Source organism: Chiloscyllium punctatum, chromosome 14 (genome assembly GCF_047496795.1).
Source record: "Chiloscyllium punctatum isolate Juve2018m chromosome 14, sChiPun1.3, whole genome shotgun sequence".
Lineage (NCBI taxonomy): Eukaryota > Metazoa > Chordata > Chondrichthyes > Orectolobiformes > Hemiscylliidae > Chiloscyllium > Chiloscyllium punctatum.
In genome coordinates this window covers 14,070,462-14,093,981 of record NC_092752.1, presented here as the reverse complement: position 1 = coordinate 14,093,981, position 23,520 = coordinate 14,070,462, and the positions used below count along the sequence as shown (strand labels likewise).

Sequence of the window (23,520 nt, the reverse complement as noted above, 5' to 3'; positions counted from 1 at the left end):
CAGCCAACAGAGCACTCAATAATTACATCAGCCTTTTTATTTTCTGGGCACCCATCACAATGATAGCCTCCAGTGAATGCTATTTGAAGCATCACTCAAATCGTGGCACCAAACATTCCAATGTAAAGCAGCACAGGCCAGATGTAGAATACACTTCCCTCTACTTGGTTCCAATCGCAGTAAAGGAGAAAGTGAGGACTGCAGATGCTGGAGATCAGAGCTGAAAATGTGTTGCTGGAAAAGCGCAGCAGGTCAGGCAGCAAGGAGCAGGAGAATCGACGTTTCGGGCATGAGCCCTTCTTCAGGAAGGACTCAGTCCTAAAGAAGGGCTCATGCCCGAAACATCGATTCTCCTGCTCCTTGGAGGCTGCCTGACCTGCTGCGCTTTTCCAATCACAGTAACCCCAGTTTGATAATTATAAAACAGTAACCACCACGAAATGGGATGGAGAGTGAATTTGTTCAAACCCTGAAAACTCTCCTCATTATTAAAGGAGGTTAGGTCATGGGCACAGCATGAGTTGGAAAGGGAACCATTTTGGACATAGCAACAGATGCAAGTCACTCAATCTTCTAAGCATATAGTGTGATTTTTCATGATCACTGTTGATCTGTCTTAGCTCCATCCACTTGCCATGGCTTCATATTATTTAATACCTCTTGGTTAGCAAAGGCCTACACAACTTATACTTAAAATTAATTGAGCTAGTATCTACTCAGTTTTGTGCGAGGTGCACAATACCATCATCTTTTCTGTGCAGAAGAATTTCTAACTTGTCTCTTGTATGGCCTGATTCTGATGTTACAACTATATCCTCTTATCCAAGACCTTCTTCACCTGCGGGAAAAGTCTCTAACTATCAAACCTTTCAATTAATTTCTTTCGAATCCCTAAAAATTCCAATCAAATCACTTATTAACTTTTTATATTCTTATGAATACAAATCTTTATCCTACCGCAGATGTGAGCACAAATCACAGACTGACGTTCTGCTGTCATATTGAGAAACTCCTGCACCGTCAGCAGCATCAACCTTCAAATAAGAAGTTAAGATCCAAGATTCCACCTGCTCTATCAGGTGCAGAGAAGGATCGCAGGAGACAAGGAGTTCTTCCCTTATCCTAGCCAATATTTATTCCACAATCAACATCACTAAACACATTGTATTTAAGTGGAGTTGCAGTGGGCAAGTTGTTTACTGCATATTGGAGATTATAATGCCTACATTTCAAAAATATTTTATTGGTTTGCGTTTTGGAGTTAGTCATAATCATGTAAGTTGATATATAAATGCAGGCCTTCCTTTCTGCACTTAGTGAAGTCAATTACTGAAACTTGAAAATGAAAATTAAATTACTTTAGGCACATAACTTCTCAATTGTACCAAAAGTATGAGTGTAGAAGGGAAGTAACAGACATGTGAAAGATAGCAAATAGCTGATAGTTACAGATAAGTCAAAATAAAATGTTTCAATTTGGAGAAATAAAGGATAGTTCTCTTTGGAAAAAAAAGGGTTGTTCCCAAACAAATTGATGTGAAGCAAATGATAAGAAGATTTCTTAAAAATCTGAAGGTAAATAATTTTAAGAATACTTTTGTAATTTAAAAAAACAAAGTTTTGGTAGGGATTGAAAACTGAAACATCAATTTCAGTTACCAGGAAACTGATTACAAACATTGGTTCATCTCTGTAGGACGGACATAGTTAATTGATTTGGCTTTAGTACATGGTGTCTACCGTAACATCTTCCGTAAAATCGAGGTTTGTGAATTTTACACGACACTCATTCTGAAAGTATTTGGATTTTCCTTCCGCACCAAGTGAACATAGAAGATTGGATACTGAGCGCATTTGAGTAATTTGTAACAATCCTGAACTTTCTGCAGTATCCCAGTAAAAGCACAACATGAATCAAGCTAACCTTGGCAGTCAGAGTATTTATAGTAGCAAATTTGTTGAAGCTGGATTTTTCTTGCAGGAAGCCCTCAATAATGAGCTGCTGACCCAATGCCTTCCACCAGTTTTCAGGATGGTTCTTTCCACTGCCAAACAGATGGTGATTACGATGCCTGTCTGGCAAACGCTGGGAGTGCTACGAACATAAGGAAAATATGTTCATCACTCATCAAGCAAACATTCAATATCACAATTACTCCTTCAGACATGGCGTATTAGTTATACCATCATCAGGATCCTTGGTTTTCTACATGGCGACGAGAATAAAAGGAAAAATAAGACTTTAATAAATCACTAGTTAGGCCTCAGCTGGAGTAGTGTCCCCAATTCTGGGCCTCACATGAAGGCTTGAAGGAAATAAACTCGCAGGCCTATAAAAGATATCGCAATGGAAGTCAAGTCACCATAGTGCTATAAGATCGTAGGGCTGCCTCGTCATTGGAGAGTAGGTTAACTTGTGAGACACTTAGGCGAAGGGAGAGGTTAAGATAGAGTCTTTCATGATAACCTCAGCCAGTGTGGTTTGGGGAAAAGGGTGTAGGGAGAAAGACAGGCAGATTGGGTGGGAATGCAGGTGCAAAAAGAGCTAGGTGTCGTTGCATACCAGTCACTGAAAATAAATATGCAGGTGCAGCAGGTAAAGAAGAAGACCAACACGATATGTTGGTCTTCATAGCAACAGGATTTGAATACTGGAACAGTAATGTCTTGCCTGAATTGTATGAGACCTTGGTGAAATCACACTGAATATTGTGTGTAGTTTTGGTCTCCTTATATATGAAAACAGACTGGATCAGTTAGAACTATATTCACTGGAATTTAGAAGAATGAGGTGGCAGGGGCAGAGAATTTCATAGAAATCGATAAAATTCTAGAGAGAGTATATGTTCACTCTGAAATTTCTTCATCCAGAGAGTGGTAAGGCTATGGAAATCTCTACCAGAGAAAGCAGTTGAGGCCAAAACATAATTAATCTCCTTCTTGAAATCACTCACAGTTATTACCAGTAAAGGAATCAAAAGGTATAGGGCAAAAATGAGAACAGAGTCCTCAGTTAGATAATCAGCCGCTATCAAATTGAACAGCAGACCAGTCTTGAAGGGCTGAATGGTCTACTTCTGTTCCTATAAATAGTAGTATGCCACAATATTCATTGGACAGTGATGCAGAAACAGTGGGCTGAACACCATAAAACTTCTGTGATTTTTGTGCTAAATGGAGATACTGACTAGCATTAATAATATACAGTACCCATAAAAAGAAGCTTCAGCGCCTGTGGCAATGAAGTGACTTCTAACTGCAATAATCTCTTTTTTACCCCACAGTGACGTTACACACCACACATATCTTAAAAATCTCAGACTGGCATGCATTTATCAGTTAAATTTCCTCATATTAAAATTCTATGATGACATTTATAATAGATTCTATGTAAACTTACTACACTGAAATTACATTATTCTGACAATGGACACCATGCACCAGTGCAGCGTGACAAGTCTATATAAATAATTTCAATTATAAACCCCACTATAAATGTAGCATAAAAATACTTAATGGAAATAAAAAATAATGAAGAGTACATTCTTAGTACCAGGTCCAGTAATTGTATCAACTATAACTTCACTTCATCTGATTTCACACAAACTCTCAAAAGATAAAAGTAAAAAGGCAAGGTCAAAGTTAAGTCCCCATAATCTTATATTCTCGTAGAAAGAGATGACTAGTGGCAGTTTAACCAGTATTACTCTGTAGCGTAAATGAACCACTCAGTCAACTGAGCTAGCCAATCCAAAGAGTGTGGGTTCAATTCTCATATTGGCTGAGGTTGTGTTGAAGAACTTTCCTTCTCAAACTCTCCCCTCGCCTGAGGCACAGTTACCCTCAGGTTAAATCACACTCATGTGTTTCTCTAATGAGAGCGCAGCTGTAATGTTCTCTGGAACAAGGTGACTTTACCTCACCTTACTCTCAAAGAATATCAGAATATCAAGGAATACAAAAGCTATTGTGCCAGATCCAGAGCATCACAGTCATATGGTGGGAAACAGGTTAACCGAAGACAAATATTAAACTCACCCCACATTTGATATAAAATATTTTTTTTACGTTTTTGTATTTTAACAGCAATAGACTTACAGATCCTCGCAAGAACAGAACAGGAACTCCAATGCCAAACTTTTCTCCTAAAATACTGACTGCAGATAACAGTTGATACACTTCCTTCCCAAATTCTTGCATTTCATTTTCTGGGTCATCTGCCAAAGTGCAGCTATCAACTCTACAGCAGAAAACAAGAAAAATATTACACTCTTACATTAAGCCAAAACAAAAATCAACAATGCAACATTGCATTTGTTTTAGAGGGATTGTTTGATATAAATTTCCCTTATATTTTTAATTACCTTTGCTAACAGAGAAGAAATTCGTATCTATACAGTACTCGTCATGTCTTTGAGATTAGGAGAATGCTCCAAAATACTGAATTACTGATTGAAGTACAGTCACAGTTATGGTGACAAATGCAAGGGTTGATCTGTGGTAAACAGGCTCACACAAGAAAGACTAACTTATTAATTTGATCTGTGTGTTTTGAGTTGGGGGATGAACATTGATGGACAAAGCATGAGAAGTCTTTTGTCTTTGAATGGTGCCACAGAGTCATTTACATTAACTGAACTACTGTTACACATAAACAGCTGTAAGCATCCAGAATTGGGACTGCTACCTAAAATTCAGACAATCACCCATTATGAAAATAGAGATTTGCTATTAAATAACCTATTGTCGGGTTTTCTGTTTTGATAGCTTTGATGGCATAAGTCTCTAATACAAGAGATCCTTAGGCCGCACCTTCCAAAACCACAACCATTTCCATCTAGAAAAACAAGGGCATGACAACACGGTGGCTCAGCAGTTAGCACCAGGGACACAGGTTCAATTGTACCCTCGGGCAACTCTGTGTGGAGTTTGCACATTCATCCCATGTCTTCAAGGCCTCCGATTTCAACGCACAGCCCAAAGAAGTGCAGGTTAGGTGGATTGGCCATGCTAAATTGCCCACAGTATCCAGGAATGTGGGTTAGCCATGGGAAATGCAGGGTTACAGGGATGGGGTGGGTCTGGGTGGGACGCTATACAAAGGGACTGTGTAGACTCAAAGGGCCAAATGGTCTACTTCCATAGAGTAGAGATTCTCGGAAATACATGAGAACACCACCAAGTTCTCACCACCACTCAAATCCTGAGTAGAAATATATTGCGGCTCTTTCACTATCACTGGATCAAAATCTTGGAATTCCTTTCCTTCGAGCATTGTGGGTCCAGTTATAGCATATGTTCAAGAAGGCAGTTCACCTTCTCAAGTGCAACTAGGGATGAGGAATAACTGCTGGCCAAGCAAGGCCCAAATCCCAACAGTGAATTAAAAACATCTGCTCTAAGGCATTATAAATAGATTTATTTGAGTCATGAATTGAACGTTGTACTGTAGTTAAGTATTCCAGCTTAGTTCTTCTCTTGAAATCTAGTTAAATGTTTCAAAGCATTGTGGAAATTGTACATTTAACATAGCTGATCCCAAGAGTCACATAACATATGACTGAATATCTTCTGGCTAATTGTACAGTTATAAAGAAGAGAATTATTAACAAAACCAGAACAAGCATTTCTTTTACTGTGTACAGAATTTCATAAGCCTGACTCAATAGGACGCTAGATAGAACATGAATATAATGGGAAATATATTTGGATCAGCAGGGAGTCTCAAAGGTCACAAATCACAATGATTCTCAAAATGACATCTCAATCATTAATCTAACTTCAATCGGGGATCACAGGCTGAGTTACTTACCTTAATCTACAATTGTCACAACATCTATCAGTGCCAATGATCCCAAGGGTAGCCTTTCTGAGCTGTTCATCTTCAAAATGGGACAAGATAATACTGTTGGAAAGGAAAAATTGCAGTCACTGACACAGCATCAGGTAAACATACTTTGGTTGAAGATTTGTAGCTCAACATTCAGATGTCAAACATTTTATCAAATCACGGCTAAAAAATGGAGTTAAGAATGAGAGGAAATTGGTACTTTTACTGTGGGAAAGAAATGAAGTAAACTCTGCATTAATGCAGCACGTTTCAATTACTCAGACACTAACCTAAAGACAAGTCTCAAGCTTGTCCCCATGATATAGCAGACAATTTGTGGATAGTAAGGCACCAGAAATCATAGTAATTTGCTCTGAAAAATGTTCCAAGGTACTTATAAAATTGTTTTCAACTGATAAATGTAACAGGTACCGAATCAAAGACGGAGATATTAGGCAGAGCAGCTGAAACCTTGGCCAAAGGAGGTGGGTTTTAAGCAGCAATCTTAAAAAAGGAATAGATGATGTGGAGAGATTTAGGGAGGAAAATCCAGAGATTAAGGCCTGGATGGCTGATGACTCAGTTACCAGCAGTGGAGCAAAGGAAGTGGGGCTGCACAAACTGCCAGAGTTGGAGAAACTCACATTTCCTTGAAGGTAGAAGGGCTGAGGGAAGTTACAGAGACAGCGAATGGCAAGCTGTTGAGGGGCTTGAATCCAAGATGAGAATTTTAAAATAGAGATGTCAGTGCACGACAAGCCAAGGTAGGTAAACAGGTACAGGCTTGATGAAAACAGGAGCTTTGTGCAGGTTAGTTGATCAACTTAAGTTTTAAGATTATAAATGGGGAGGCAGAGAGATTCGAATGATGGGACAGCAGGAGAACATTCCAGCATCACAGACAATGCAAGATAAGCTGGTTCTTAAAGTTCGCTCTTGGGTTTTGTGTATTCCATCAGTAATGGCACTACAAAAATAATGACACTATCCCTTGCATGCAGTACATATTTTACTTATTTTGAGACTGACTGTAATAAGTAATTTGAAATAAATTAGCAGTTAAATCTAGCATTAGAACAGTTAAATCTGAATGTATGTTGGCTTGCTGAGCTGGAAGGTTCGTTTTCAGATGTTTCTTCACCATATTTGGTAACATCATCAGTGAAGCACTGGTGCTTGTGACCCACTTTCTATTACAGTTAAATCTGGAGGGAACAAAATCAAGAATTGCAAGCAGTGTATAAGCTGAAGCAGGAGCAGAGTCAATGTTATGAGGTTGTAAGTAAGCAGTCTATGTGCTGGAAGAGATATTAGATTTTCAGATCAAACAAGACACTAAGATTGCGATTATCTCGGTCCACCTGGGACCCTGAACGTACAATGGAATGGAATTTGTTTTTAAAATGAGGGTGAGCTGAAAACAACAGCTTTGGTCTTCAAACGTTTAACTGGTGGAAATTTCAGCTCATCCAGCACTGGATTTTTTAAAGTGGTCTAACAAAAAGGCAGCAGGGACCTGTAGTGTTGCTAGTGAAGGAAATCTGAGCATTGCCAGGATACATGTGAAAGCTTACATGCATCTTTGGATGGTTTCCAATTTTTTGGCAGAGGAGGAGACAAACTCAAGCACATTGAGCCGGATGGAACAGTAAAACCAGGTAAAGGTAAAAAGTATGGAGTTGGGCTGAAGGAGAATTGGACATGGGACTTTGACAAAGGCTGCAGGGAGGTTAGTGAGGGGAAGGAAGTATACTGTGGTGGCAATCATAGACTACATTGTTTCCAGCTTATTCCTTTCTGGGCTATTTCAGTGTTGCAACAAGAGCAGCAATGAAGTTTAGAGAGGTTCAAACATAGAATTCAAGGGAAGGTAGGCATGAACAGATGAGCAAAACAAAATCAGATAAAATCAGTTGAGACCGTTGGATGAAGAATAAATATTGACGGTTAACAGAGAGAATTCCCTTCTTTCCTTCTAAAAGTTCCACACAGTCTTTCAAGCATATAATGTTGCAAGACCGGGCATCAATTCAATCCTCATTAAAAGCAAGGCATTTCAAATAATAAAGCCCTCCCCCATTAATACACTGATGTGTCAGCTTTGATTACGTGCTCAGGTTCTCGTGCGGAACTTGACCCAATGACACAGTGACTCAGAGACGAGTGTGCTATTAACTGAGCCAAACTGGCACAGACTGGTGGCATGAAGAATGGATATAAACAGTGAGTAACTGGAACTAAACACTTACTTTCTTCTGCACTTCGATGATGTGAGGTATTTCTTTATTTTTTCCATCATCTTAATTTTGTAGGCACGGAACTTTGGACTTTTAATCTCACTCAGCAGCCGTCTGAACAAACAAACAACGACTGCATCAATTACAACATACACACTTGCTGCTTTCTCAAGCGATGCAAGATTTTATCCAAATTCTGATAGATTAGTCTATGTCCTCCAAATTAATTTGATCTTCTCTTGAGCATATATCATTCCCAGAAAGAGTAAACCTACCACGTCACTGAACTAGCAATATTATATACGAACTAACCACTTTTTGTATTATTGTATATGCTTGGCAATAATGCATGAACATCAATTTCTTGCTGAATTTTTCTCCATCCTTACAGTTAAGCACTTGATATTAGCATTGTCAATATACCCCAACAGTGATGTTAAGAAAGGAAACTTTGTCACAACTCAGCACCTCAAGGCACAATATGCTGGATTGGAGGGTAGCCTGCCATCTGTGTGTGCGTACACACACATAAACACACACAGGTAAGCAAATTACCAAGGATAATAGTTCCCTTATATTCACATTAGCTTTGTATCAATAAATATATTAACTTTAATATTTAAATATCCATATGGGCCATAGTACAAGACTATATAAAACTGAAGGTCCCAAGCTTACTATTTTTGTTAAGTTTCCTGACCTTAATCACTGCAAAAGTGGAGCATTACAATTACGTTAGGGACACAGTCACTTAGGGCTCCTAGTTCTCATGCTATACAATGACCTTTTGCTGGAAAGCACATGCGGATAAGCACCAAGCCACGGTTGGGCTCTGGTATGGTGACTTCCGATGTCAAATAGACTCACAGCACTCCCTCTCTAAGTTCACTGATGAGCTGGAGTGCTGCTGCTGCTGATGCCTGAACAGCCATACACCGAACAATTAGCAAATTCAGAAATCCTGAGTGACTAATCCTCCAATAAGGTATCAAAATATGAACAGTATTAAAGATTTCATTTAAAATAATCTCTTCACAATTCTTATTGTACCAAAATGAATTGACTGGGGAGAATCATGCAACTTCAGAGATAATGCCTTGTTTAGGTATTAGTTATTAAAGAATTAAACAGTGTGTTATAAAATCACATTAACCAGTTAAACAAATTTAAAGTGCAACATCTTTCTGAAACTAGAATTAGAAGTAAATTGATACATCAACACATCGGGAAGGTGGGGATAGGAGTTCATTGGAATCCCATACTGCAACTAAATCTCACCAGTTTTGATTGAGAAAGTTAAAACAAAGTTATTTAATTTTCTTGGAATTCAAGTTTTCAACAACTTTCTATCCCATTTGAAAGTGAGAAAACTACAAATTACTTTATGACATTACCAATTATCTCATTAAGCAAAAATGCAGCTGGACTAAAAGGCTCTTCCATCTACAATGTACAGTGAAGATTCCAATCTGTTAATAAGCGAACACTACCTATTTATCCAGTCAAATACGGACTGACATTATGTTACCTGTTTAACATCATGTCAGCAGGAGACCATAAGACATGACAAGCACTGGGCAAACCATCTCGCCCAGCTCTCCCAATTTCTTGATAGTAGGATTCCATTTCTTTAGGGGCTCCATAATGAATGACTTTACGAATATCAGGCTTGTTAATCCCCATGCCAAAAGCAATGGTAGCCACCACACACTGGCAGAAAAAGATGTTTGTTTGAAAATGTGAACCATTTAATTAGAACTGCATAGGACCTATATAAATAATTGTACAGATTAGTCAGAACAGAAAACCATAACATCTAACAATAACGGTTGCTGTAAGGTAATAATGAAGATAATGGCACTCAGCAATTTATTTTCAAATGCTACACAAACTTCAGACAAGAGTAGCTGAACAGTTATACATAGAAATTGAAAAGGTACCATCTGAGATGAGTGTCTAGCTCACAACGAAAATGCATTGGATAGAATAAGGTTTTTGGATTATGAATACTAACTGAACTCATTACCGAAAGTGAGGTCTTATTAATTTCAGTCTCAGTTCTTTTAACTCAGTTTTCAGTTGTTAGGAAAAAAGTTTGAAAAGTTTAAAAGGTATCAACTATTTTTTTTGTCCCCAATTTTTCTTCACATCTCTTTATAGAGTCTACGTTCTGTTCACGTTCTAATCTTTCAATTCAAAAGATTAAGTAGCCCTGTTCACCCAGATGCCTCATGCCCCATGCCCGGAGTTTGATGTTAACACATCTCAAATTGTTGAGCTTGAAAGCTATCAGTTTTAGAAACCTAAAAATGCACAAGAGAAAATGAAAGTGAGAAAGCGAGAGTATATGAAGCTGCCAGAGAGATGCGCATTGGCTACAGCCTTCAGAATCCACCCGTTAGCAGAATATCAACGGCAAGGAAATTTTAACTTCCTGTGTTGAGTTATAGTGACATGAATTTGCAATCTAAGTGAGCATCAGATTACAATTTGCCACAATTCTTGACCATCAAAAATGAGGAGCAACAGGAAGTATCAGCATTCATCATTTTAGTGGTATTTTATGCCACAATCTTGGCTAACCAGAGTCAGGTTTGAGGTGTGAAAATTCATCCTGGTAACTTTTTTGTGCTCAATCTGACCTGTTGGTGTTTACAGCATATTCTTTTTTTTTATTTCAGAGGTCCAACATTCACACTGTTTTGCGTTTGTAATAGACCAAAGAAATTCACTGTAATATATATCAGTGTAAACCATTCAATGGTCAGCATTTAAACACTGATCCATAACAGTGGTGCCTCCTCAGACATTGGGAGAGAAAATAATGAGCCCTGAAAAAGATATGCAGCAGCTTTATAAATGCAGTCTTTCCTTCAAACCATAACAGTGAAGAAAGTGCTTTTGGACCAAAAGAATAGCTGATCATTTTAGCCCTCCACAATCGAAGAAAGATCCAATCTCGGTGGTGCCCTGTAATCCATTGGCTGATCTTCGATAAGATGCAGAGGAAGAATTCACAATTATTTGTTGTTTCTATTGCTGTTGTTGAAGGGAAAGAATACAATTAGCTCAAGCTCCTGTTCACGACTGCTATCTACTGCTGGAAATATTCCTGTAGTTGCTGGTTGGGTTAGTGTTTGGAAACTGTTGTGACAGCCCCCGCAGTTACTATGAAGAATAACCACTTGGTAAAAGTAGAAAGTTGCCACTAGTGATATGAGAAACATAGTTTAAGTTGTCACAGCAATCAGGAGAATAAAGGGAAAAGAAAATGGGAAAAAAATAAGTTAGGTGTCTGCTGAACCACTTTGCTTCAGTTCCATTTTATTCAGCATTGGTGAATCAGAAAATTTTCTGCACTACACTATTACTTTCGGCCAACTATTGTCATTTTTAACATTGGTACGCACAAGCCAGTACACACAAAATAACCAATATTGATGGCCTGAAAATAGTAAATGATATACAGCTTTACACTTTAAGAATAAGGCATTGTAGCGCTGGCCACGATAGGTTAAATAAAAACTGTTTCAGACCTGAATTTCATCCCTCATAAACTTGTGATGGACGTCTCTCCTTGCTTTGATGCCCATGCCTGCATGGTATATACCGCAAACAATATTCATCCGTGACAACTCTCCAGCCACTTGTTCTGTGGTTTTCCTGGACGGGCAGTAAACTATAGTGGGACCTTCAAACTCAAAAGTGAACCTACCATTTAAGAGAAAACATCTTCATGAAGTCAAAAGCCATACTGAATTTGTTGAATAATGTGTAAATTTTAGCATATCTTATCACTTTTAAGTAAATACATACGTGTCCCTTTTAATTAAAAATGGCTTTAAATCTTGCTGAATGTCTGAAGATTTAGAGCCAACTTCTAAATACAGGTTTGGTCGGTCAAATGTAGTACAGACAATCCGAGGGTTCTTCAGTCTCAGACTCTCTATGATGTCACATCTGATTGAAGGGCTGGCAGTGGCAGTCAAAGCAACAACTGGAGTCTAGTAAAAATAAATCAATCTTATTAACAAAATAAAACAGACCCATTCAGACATCAACAGGTATTTCCATTTTTTGGATGAGGGTTACACAGTGCAGATTTTTAATTCTAACGGCCTTAATTTCATTTAAGAAACCACACCATGTGGGCCTCAAGTCACATACAGGCCAGGAGTAGGTCCCTTCTCTGAAGGCCTTCAGTGCATCCCAAACATCCAACCCAGTCTTCCTAAGACTGACAACTCATTATGCAAAAATGAACTTAAAATGCAAAAGTGTACTAATTAAACATGTTTAACGTTATATACGATCATGTGATGAGATGGGGACTTACCCGAGCACCAATATTTTAAATGCAAAAAACAAGTGTATTTTGGTCATTTTCTTTCTGCTGCCAGCCTTCAGTTTTATAACTTATTCAAACTTAATTAACAGCTTATAAAGTCTAAAGCCAAGGACCAAGTTTACGCAGTTCCACCAGCAAACCCAATTATAGAGTGACTTTGTTTTAAAAAGAATGAAATGGAGTACAGTCATTTCATGTATTTGAGGGTTCTGTTCCTGAGAACCCCCGCAAATGATGAAATTTGCGAGTATGGAGGTAATTTAAACATAGATTAAAAACTGATTAGAAACACAGATACGCAGACTTTTGCCTGCAGATGTTGATTTTTGTTACCTATTTTTTGGTGTGGATAGGTGAACTCACAATTCCTGATTTCACAGATACAGAGGCTTTGACGTAAAAAGTTTTGAAGTTAAAAATAGTAAAAACAATTCAAACTAAAACTTTTCTTCAATGCATCCCAAACATCAAATCCAGTCTTCCTGAGACTGACAACTCATTATGCAAACAATGAACTTGAAATGCAAAAAACTGTAATAATTAAACATATTTTAAGATTATAAACTATGATGAGATGGGATTTACCTGGGTGCAAAGATTTTAACATGCAAAGTACAATGGGTGTAAAATTTGTCTATATAGCAACATAAAATGGATTTGCGGTGAACAGTAGCTGAATTTTGCAGTCTTCCTGATCTCCTTTCCAATGAAGGTCATAGAACAATCGTTCAAAATCTTTTGGAGACATGCTTTTTGAGTCTGTCACTTTCTCTTGGAATGAGAGTAAAAGTCCTGCCAACATTTTTCAAGTCAATGAAAATAATGAAAAACTGGAGTAGGCTGTCAATTTGCTAAAATTTCATTTTATCCTGTAGGCAAAGACCCACCTCACCCCACTGAGAACTAATCAGTGAAGATTGCAATGTCTTCATCAATATGGCCTTTGTGAAATCTCAATAAATATCATATTTACTCATATAAAAGTCAAATTTTTTGGACTATTTTTAAAGATTAAATTTATGGGGTCAACTAATTCATGGATACTACTTTTGAGTGGCTGAAATTCATGTTACAGTCCAAAATACCATATCATTAACAAAAGTCCACTTGATCTCTAAACAAATAAAAAGGTTATATGATTGCCTTCCACGAGTACTACAGAGAAACTGAACTCAGCTGAGCTGCACACAAAGGGAGGTCGTCACCTGATTCTGACCTGATGTGTCTTAAACCTTTGCGCCAAATTGGTGTGAATTGTACATCAAACAAATAATAGCATGAAAAAAATTTCACTTCTTGATTGTAACATTTAAATACAGGATAATACCTTAACTCACAAATGTCGACCTGTCATCTGTGAATAACTAAGGTTGCCAAAAAAAAAGAGCATTGAATGTTACAGGAAATCTATTTTTATTCAAGTACGTACTGTAGTTACATTCTTGGGTCCTTCTAACCCAAATGGCTAACTGGAAGCTAAATAGAAGCAACACAAACTGAATTCGTATAATTGTGTCATAGACATTTCCAAACCTACCACACCAATCCATCATGCAGCCCATATATGAACAACTGCATCAAATGACCTCATATCTAACCAATACTTTGCATTACTATTTGCTAGTACTTCAAGGAAAAATAATTTGAATACTTTCTTGGTAAAGACATTTCATCAGTTCACCTGTGGCAGAAAATCTTTCAAGGTTCCAAGTTTTCTGTATGAATTTCTAAAATCATGTCCCCATTCAGAGATACAGTGAGCCTCATCCACAGCAACAAGAGTTATACCTGGCAGTAAATCAAAAGACAAATACATTGGGCAATTGCAGACTGGCAAAATATAATTATTAACTTTCAGCAGTGGATAACTCTACAAATCAGTTACTGTCCCCCTATCTATGCTTTTAGTTTAGAGAAAGGCTAAATACTGCAAATGCCAGAGATCTGAAATAAAAACAAAATGCTCAAGAAACTCAGTAGGACTGGCAGCATCCGTGGCAAGATAAAGAGAGTTAACGTTTCGAGCTTATCCTGAAGAAGAGCTGTGTTAAATGAATAAATGATTTCACTCCAGAGATTCTGCCAAACCCGCTGAGTCCTTCCAGTCCTTTCTGCTTTAAAGTACATGCCTTTCCCTGGTTGACAGGATGGAGGATTGCTCTCTGGCTATTCCACACTTTGAAGTTGACAAAATTTAATTGGGTTGAAAGGAAAATGTTTGGGGAGTTTGGAGAAAGAAATCAGCAGCAGAGGTAATTGGATGCCTATTTCAAAAGGGTCATAGAGATGTACGGCATGGAAACAGACCCTTCGGTCCAACCTGTCCATGTCGACCAGGTATCCCAACCCAATCTAGTCCCACCTGCCAGCACCCGGCCCATATCCCTCCAAACCCTTCCTATTCATATACCCATCCAAATGCTTTAAAATGTTGCTGTTGTACCAATCTCCACCACTTCCTATGGCATGGGGTAAATGGCCTCTTTAAGTGCGGTCTGACCCTATGATTTCATCACAACACCTTTATTTGAATGCAGCATGCGAATTTTCCACGCAACAATCACAATCTAAAATACATTAAAAACCTTACATCTGCATGCACTACTATGGTGTTCCTTTCCATTAATTTTCCATTCCATTTCTTGTTCATCTTTATGGAAATTTCCAATATATACATTTGCCACAACCAACATTCCCTCTAGGATGCAGAGCTGTGCATGTGCAGCCGCTCCAAGGTTTTGAGCGCAGCAACCAGCATCAGCACATCGACTGTAGCACTGACCTCCAGTTCCAGAAGTGGCTGCTATGCATAGATCACAAAGGCTCATGCAGCCAGAAAAAAAAATTAGAGGGGACACTATGACCATCAAATAATTACACACTCCTGTTAACAGCAGCATGCTGGCGATGTATGTTTGCTCAAAGATGTGTTTGAGAAACATATTGTACATTCTAAACTTTCTGAACTGCCGTCTGCTTTTCTAATCAATTATGAACAATAATAATAACAACAACCTATTCTTAAAACACACAAATACAAATCCAAAATATGAACTATATTATAGATGTACAATCCAGTCCAGCAATTCTTCATTTTCCTGCTCTACATCATTTTGTTCTGAGCTACACTTGAAAGCACTATTCATGACAGGCCCATTATAACATACAGCAGCTTAGTGCATCCTGGGTGCTCTCCACAATTCAATGCTGTTGACCTTGTGATCGTTACTCTGTTACAATAAACATTTGCCAATACTGATGTCTAGAATCGGAATTTTGACATTGATCCATGTTTCAAGTAAAGGTAGGCATCAGTCACTTATGATGACAGTAATAACATTCTAAATGGAGTCACAAAGTATCTTTAACAGATTTAATTGAAGTGGCTGAACTGCAGTGCACTTGCACTACAACAATCATCGGCTCTCCTAAAATTTAAATTTTGCTTTCAAAGTTGTGAACATTAAAAACGCATGAAAAGAATTATGTTGTACCTACCAACACTGTCATCAAGTTTCTTGAGTAATGAAACAGATCCTGAACAGAATTCAGGAGTCATATAAACAACTTTGAAATGACCCCTAAAGATTAAAACAGAATATGAAGTCATTTTAAAGCAATCTTGCTCCAAAACATACAAAGCTCAAATAGAATTCCTATTCACACTAAGTCCATTTCGATCAACCTACAAATCCCTTTCTGCAATTTCTAATGGTATCTCACAATTTAGTCATGCAAAAGGATTTTTGAAGCTCTCCCACCCTAAACCATTTTTGGTACATTTGATTGCACATTTTTGATGTGTTGCAAGTGCATAGTGTTTCCTTGGTTTTTGTTGTTCATTCATTATAGTTTCTTTTGTCATTATTTCAATGCAGCATTTAAATAATGCTACAACAAAATATCCTAGCATTTTCTTTTCTATATTCATTTTCTTTCAAAAGAAGCAATACAGAGACAAGAAGAATTCTGTATTATGAAGTTTTTACATTAGATTACATTTCCACGCTGTAATGTTACATTGAAATAATGACAAAAGAAACTATAATGAATGAATAACAAAAACCAAGGAAACACTATGCACTTGCAACACATCAAAAATTTGCAATCAAATGTACCAAAAAATGGTTTAGAGTGGGAGAGCTTCAAAAATCCTTTTGCATGACTAAATTGTGAGATGCCATTAGAAATTGTGTGCTATGATTTATGATAAATTACCACAAAGTGGCAGTAGAAGATTTAATAGTAGCATTCAAACTCTGGAAAGGAGAAGCTTCAGGCAATGGAGAAAAAGCAGGGGAGTGGGGAAAAATTGGAAAGCACTTCCAAACAGCCAGCAACTGCATAGTGGGGCAAACGGCTTCCCTTCCACGCTGCAAGTTCTCACAATTCTATGCAATGGAATCAGCTAATCTTTTTTGAGAACACTGCACAGAAGTTCCAATCATACTGATTTTGGGAGTACTGGAACTATATCAGTTTGTGAAATAGTGGAAAGAACAGGCAAGAGATGCACCCATCTGTGCCAGAGAAGCTTTGCTGCCCAACACAAATCACAACTGGAAATTATTTTCTCTATTTTAGAGAAACAGACACCTCTTCTGTATATCACACATGTTCAAACAAAATAGTAGGAACTGAGTGCTCCTCAAATTAAAAAATCCAAACATGTTGCTCACTAGAACTACTGTAACAAGTACTGATGCCTTTCTTTGAAGGAATGTGGTTATTCAATACCACTCAAATCAAATCACGAGAAATTGATACAGAACTAATTTTAAAACAATGATCAACATAAGCCAAATGGAAGGTCTTGTTTAAAAGAGGAAAAAAGTCGCTACAACATAACATTTCAAACAGAAAATGGCCACAAGATTTACATTCTGCCTCAACTCACCATACCTTTCAAATGGATATTATTTACATAAATAGTATCTTAACATCAAAAACTGACATAAACTTAAGAACAGCTTTTGAGCATTTTAATATCTTCAGACGTTAGACATCAACTTAAGAACAGAAGACCAGTCTTGACAATAATTTTAGTTTCTCAGCAATGTAGAATTCTCTTCTAGAACTCATTTTTTCCACTAAATGTAAAAGGGCAAAGAATCTGTTTTTGTTTTGAAAAAAAACTTCATTGCAATCTCCACGGAAAATCTAAGGATTAAAGAGAAACTAGCTGGTGATGTTTTCTCTTCAGTTTAACTTCATAAGGAACAAAGTAGAGTTCACTGGCAGCATACTTACTTTGTCAGCTCATGGGAAAGATTTTTCGACTGGGAAGAGCCAAGGAAACAAGCTGCTACATTGGACATGCTACAAAAGAACATCAGATACGGGGATAGTGAGCCATTTTGTTGCATTCATACAAATTATTAATTATCTACATCAAGTTGAAGCAATGACTGGATATGACAAGTGCTGACAACTGGCGCAATCTCTCTATTATAGTAAACGGAGGCCTCCAAGGCAAGCCTGCACATAAACAATATGACACACTTGTCAAGTGAGAAGCTTTAGGAATTGTTCAAAGAAGGTTGACTCGACTCATTCTTGGATGAAATGCCTATTGTAGGAAGAAAGATTGAATAGAGTTGACCTATATCCATTGGAATTTAGAAGAATCAAGGTGATCATAGTAAACTAAAATCTTATGCAGACAATATGCCCTCTTATGGGGAGACTAAAGCTAAGGTACATAATTTAATGAAACAGGTGTGTTTTTGTTTTCTCTCTATCAGAGGGTCTGAAAGAGTATGGAATTCTCTTCTTCAGAAAGTAGTGGAGGCTGGGTCCTTAATTTTTGTTTCCACCAAGGCTGAGTTTTGATAGACAAGGGAATCATGAGATGTGGACTGCATACATGAAAGTGGAACCAAGACCACAACTCATCCAACCACACAGATCATTCTGCTAGAATGCGATAGTTGTGTTTCTCTGCAACCTTGCGCTATAGAGAATCGCAACGGGAAACCGCTACAGAGAATCACGCTGTAGAAGATTGGTAATAGAAAGCTGCTGTGGACACATTTAGTAGAAAGTTCGCATTATCCAAACGATGTCCACAATTCATCAATTTCGTTATAGCCTATTCGCGCTGATGAAATACACATTATAGCAGTACGACCCGTAACCTTACTGAATAGTGGGGCAGATTCAGAGGATCAAATATGACCATTCGACATAGGAGTTAAAGTAAGCCATTCAATCCACTGAATCTGCATCACCATTCAATGAGATGATTTGATAATCCTCAACTCCACTTCCTGCCTTTCCCCACAACCCTCGATTCTCTCACTGATTAAAAACCTGTCCATCTCAACCTTGAATATTCTGAAGCCCAGCTTCAACAGCTTGAAGTCCACAGATTCACAACCCTCTGGGAGAAGAAACTCATCTCGAATAAAATGGAAAATAATGTAGATGCTGGAAATTTGAGACAAAAGCAAAATGCTCGAGAAACTCAGCGGATCTAGCAGCATCAAAGAGAGACAAATAGCATTAACGCTTTGAGTCCAGTGTGACTCTTCTTCAGAATCCTTATATGACTGGAGTATTTCAAATCACAATATTGCTAAATCTATCCCACTAATAAAAAATGAATCAGTACAAAATGAAAACAAGCATCACTGATACAAACTGGGCATTAAAAATACATTTTAAACATTTCCAAATATTTGCTGCTACCTTAATTTGAATTAGAAATAAGCTGTATTGTTTCAATAAAGCAAATGAAGTGAGAATTTTATGGTAATCACTTGGAACAGCGTAGCATCTAAACTGCTATTTTCCTTGTGGATTGTGATATGATAGTGTGCTGCCAATATCGGATTTTTGGAGGGCCAAGCAGAAGGAAATCCTCATTAAAATGTTGTAAAATGTAGATTGTTCTGTTGAATATTGCTTAAACCATTGTGATGCACTTTAAAAAAAAGAGTAAATGCCCTCATTGTTCTAGATGCAGTTTCTCTGTTCAGTACTGAATCATTTCCCTTTCAGGGTGCGCTCCAAAAGATTGATCTTACTGCAATTCCTTCCTCTTATTCATTAACAGTTTGGTGACACAACCTGCAGCAACAAGGCTATGTGTTCGGACATACAGAGCCCTATCTCTGCGTCATCTGTCTTGAACCCATGATTACATCCATGCTGCCAGCTTGTATGTTTGACATCAAATAAACTTCCTCCCGAACACTGACACCATATAAACTGATGGAATTCTTGTTCACTTTCCCACCCAACTCCTAACGTTGTTCTCTCCTTCTGGGACCACATGTTCTCCCAGCTGGAACTTCATGTGGATATTCAGGGTAACTCATGTTGTACACGTATTGTGCCTTCACAGCACTTCCTTTGGCATTGCCACTGAAACCTTTCACCTAATTTCAGTCTCCTCAAGACTTAATTATTCTCACTGCCTACCATTCTCCACAAACATTTTCAAAACTGCGCGCCCATATCTTGACCCACCAGGCCCCACATCCAGGTTAACTTTTATTAGCTCTTTGTCCCCATTTCATAACTTTCTCTGATCTCACTCATTTTGTCCTTCACAAACTTATCTCACTTAAAATTTCACTCCCCTGATTCTCCTATTTCCTGCATTTCCCTCCCTTTTGTTTATAATTATAGTTATAATTATAATCCTGAACAATTAAACTCTGCAAAGGAGTCAGTTCGACAGCACAGAAGAGCAGCAAGATTTGGGGATGCAGATCCATACGACCATAAAAGTAGCATCTCAATTTAAGACGACCACTGAGACAGCTAAATGAAAATTGGGCTTTATCCTAAAAAAGTAATAACTACCAAAGCAAATTGATGACAAGTCAGCTTTATGAAACCTAAAGAAAATCTGAGTTATAACTGTGTGCCATACTAAACAGCAAACTATAGGAAGGATATTGAGGACTTTCACAGATTTAGTTGGGTGCATCTGGAGAGAGGAAATACTAATACAAACTTAAAACGTTTGGATCTCTTTTACTGAAGAAACACAGGTTATGAGGTGGTGCATTTAAAAATGTGACACGTGAAAGTTGTCTTTGCCATGTTGTTGAGAGACTAAGAGTAATAAGATTTAGAAGAGAGGGTAAAATAAACTTTTTGACAAAGACTTAAGGATATGCAATTATTTCTAGAGTTACTGATTAAGACAGCAACTCTGCCAACTGGTGAGATGAAACTGAATCCCTGGTTAAAAGATAGAGGTAAAGGGATTATGGGAACAGGATAGATAAATGTGCTCAGTCCTAAATACGTTGCAGTCTATAAACACAGACAGTCTATTAAGCCAGTTTTCATGCTGCAGATGATCATTATGTCTTTATGCATAAGCTTCTGGAACACAGCTGAAACAAGAATCACTTCTCTCAGAAGTCAGAGTATACCACTGAACCAAATAACTATTGATGTATGTGCTTGTATGATATATGTATTAGATTAGATTACTTACAGTGTGGAAACAGGCCCTTCGGCCCAACAAGTCCACACCGCCCCGCCAAAGCGTAACCTACCCATACCCCTACATCTACATTTACCCCTTACCTAACACTATGGGCAATTTAGCATGGCCAATTCACCTGGCCTGCACATCTTTGGACTGTGGGAGGAAACCGGAGCACCCGGAGGAAACCCACGCAGACACGGGGAGAACGTGCAAACTCCACACAGTCAGTCGCCTGAGGCGGGAATTGAACCCGGATGTCAGGCGCTGTGAGGCAGCAGTGCTAACCACTGTGCCACCGTGCTGCCCATATGTGTTTATATCATGTATGAATGATTTGGAACAAATTCTAGAAATAAACGTGAAGAAGCACTCAACTTCCTGGATTACCAATCATGCTCTGCAATATCAAGAGATGAGCCAGAGTATCATTACACAAATCACTGGTTAGGCCACATCAGGAGTACTAGATTCTGTTTTTGTCCCCTCAAATGATGTAGTGATTTTGGAAGGGCTTCAAGAAAGCTAGGAGGATGAGGGGAATTTTCCAGAGATTTTTTACTCTCTTCATTGACGCTGGACTTCCTTTACACTGGAATTCTTCTTCTTCTGGGAGGTTACATTGAAAAGCTTTGGAAGCATCTTGCCAAGATGCACTAACCATCAGGAGTGTGGAGCATGCTTGATAGGTTGACCAATGTTGGCCTGTTCAAGCTTTTTATACTTTGCAATGTCCTTTCTTTGAGGTCCAATCTGTTACTGGGACAGATGTAGCAGCACCTCAGAGGTGGCAGTAACATGGATTTAGGAGGAAGGAGAAGCTGGCTAAAGTTCCTAACAACTGCAGTCTTGTTGGGAATACGTAACTGAAGGCAGCATCAAACTTGGCTGCTGTCATATGTAGCCAAGTAACCAAATTAATTGGCACTGAACAGGACCCTGGTATTTATAGCATTTCTCATACAAGGTATCCTTAGGCAGAGGTGAAAGGAGTAAGATAGACAGAAATGAGGGAAATACTTAAAATAAAAACTTACTTCAGTTGCAGTACTTGGTCCTCCATCAAAGAGATAAGAGGCGAAATTACTATCGTAATCCCTCCTGTGTAAATGGCTGGGAACTGGTAGCATAAACTCTTACCATAACCTGTCCAGTTAAAGAAAAAAGCAATATATCAAACTTCAGCGTGAAAGATAAAGTGAAAGTGATCTGTACTATATAGAGACATTGTGATGAGTTTTCCTTCCCTTTAATTGTTAATTATGGTGGGATAGTACTCCACAATAAGGAGGGTTTGTCTGGCATGTTTTCCAATTGCCTATATTCATGAACAGGGAATGCGAGGAACTACCTGGGGTCATTCAGCTGATGGGGAGGAGGAGGAGGAGGGGGGGGGGAGGAGGAGGAGGAGGAGGAGGAGGAGGAGGAGAGCGAGTGTGCATGCACGAGCGAGAGGAGAGATGGGGTAAAATTACAAATGAACTAAATTCTACTCTTGCCCAATATCCACACATATTCACTTTCTAGCACCAATAACTAACAAACAGTGGCAATCTGAAAGGAAAGTTCCACTGTTTACAGTAGAGTCATTGAGGTCACGTGCAGAATTTTCACCACAAGCTCTGCTGAAAACACAACTTTGAGCTGAAATATTGTTGTGAGTTGTGCTATTTTATGCCAAAGTTTAAATATGTAAATCAACATTCAAGATTTTAGTATTAGATGTCAAGTAAGGAGGAAATAATTTGAAAAAGTTCTAATTCTGCTCTGAACTGTCATAGCTCCCGGTCATCAGATAGCATCTTTGGATGATTTTGCTCCTCTATCACTACAAGATGTCATCTAGCAAACCTTTCCTGATGTCAGGCAAAGATACTGACTGCGATATATAACTTCAATTTTTCTACTAAGATATTCAAAACTTGCATATTGTACTTAAACAGTCCCTCAGTACACAGCAGCTCAGAAGCGGAGTGTGGTGCAACATGTGATTCACCATCTGACACCAGTAAGCCTCTCCATCACTTATAAGTAAGCTGAGTGATTAAATACAATCCACCTCTCTGGATGGATGCAGCTATGGTAACAGAAGAGTTTGGTACTTCCAGAAGCAAGCAGTCAGCTTAACTGACACCCATTTGCAGGCTTAAGGATCCACTCCTTCCATCGATGGTATGTCATTTTTGCATTCAGCAAAATCTGTGGCATTCACTGCACAGGCTCCACCTGTGGCACCTGTGCTAAGATTCATGACCTTCACAGTCTGGAAAAACAATGGAAGCAGATACAATGGAAGCACCACGACCACCTGGTTCATCTGTTTGTAACATAACATCTTAAATCAATGAACCTTAATGATGGCCAAGTCAAAATTTTGAAACGCTCTGCCCATGAACAATTTGGAAGCCACTTCACTACATAGACAATTGGAATTTCAGTAGGTCTATCATCTCCCCAGGGGGAGAAAATTGATAGATAATAAATACTGGCATTACCAGTGTTTCTCATATACGAAAAAAAAAGTGTTCTATGTGCTACACATTAACATATTGTTCCAAAACTCACCAGTTGCCATAACGACAAGATTATCTCTTCTCTCCTGAAGTACTGAATAGATAACCTTCCATTGTACCCTGTCATTTAAACACAGAAGACA

The 23,520-nt window shown here is 38.3% G+C and overlaps 1 protein-coding gene across 4 annotated transcripts in view; it reads right to left on the bottom strand.

Moving 5' to 3' along the window:
• Nucleotides 1–23,520, bottom strand: part of wrn (WRN RecQ like helicase) — a 103,275-nt gene that overhangs the window by 43,057 nt on the left and 36,698 nt on the right. For all 4 annotated transcript variants that reach the window (XR_011962392.1, XR_011962393.1, XM_072583923.1 and 1 more), the window contains exons 13-24: nt 23,430–23,497; nt 21,902–22,010; nt 17,666–17,734; nt 15,914–15,996; nt 14,097–14,203; nt 11,884–12,071; nt 11,604–11,778; nt 9,596–9,777; nt 8,080–8,181; nt 5,813–5,905; nt 4,099–4,240; nt 1,925–2,095 (exon numbers count right to left, since the gene is read on the bottom strand). Coding sequence is in view for 2 of the 4 variants with exons in the window: in XM_072583923.1 (XP_072440024.1) it covers nt 1,925–2,095; nt 4,099–4,240; nt 5,813–5,905; nt 8,080–8,181; nt 9,596–9,777; nt 11,604–11,778; nt 11,884–12,071; nt 14,097–14,203; nt 15,914–15,996; nt 17,666–17,734; nt 21,902–22,010; nt 23,430–23,497 (1,489 nt within the window). In the remaining 2 variants the exon portion in view is untranslated. The remainder of the gene's footprint in view (nt 1–1,924; nt 2,096–4,098; nt 4,241–5,812; nt 5,906–8,079; nt 8,182–9,595; nt 9,778–11,603; nt 11,779–11,883; nt 12,072–14,096; nt 14,204–15,913; nt 15,997–17,665; nt 17,735–21,901; nt 22,011–23,429; nt 23,498–23,520) is intronic.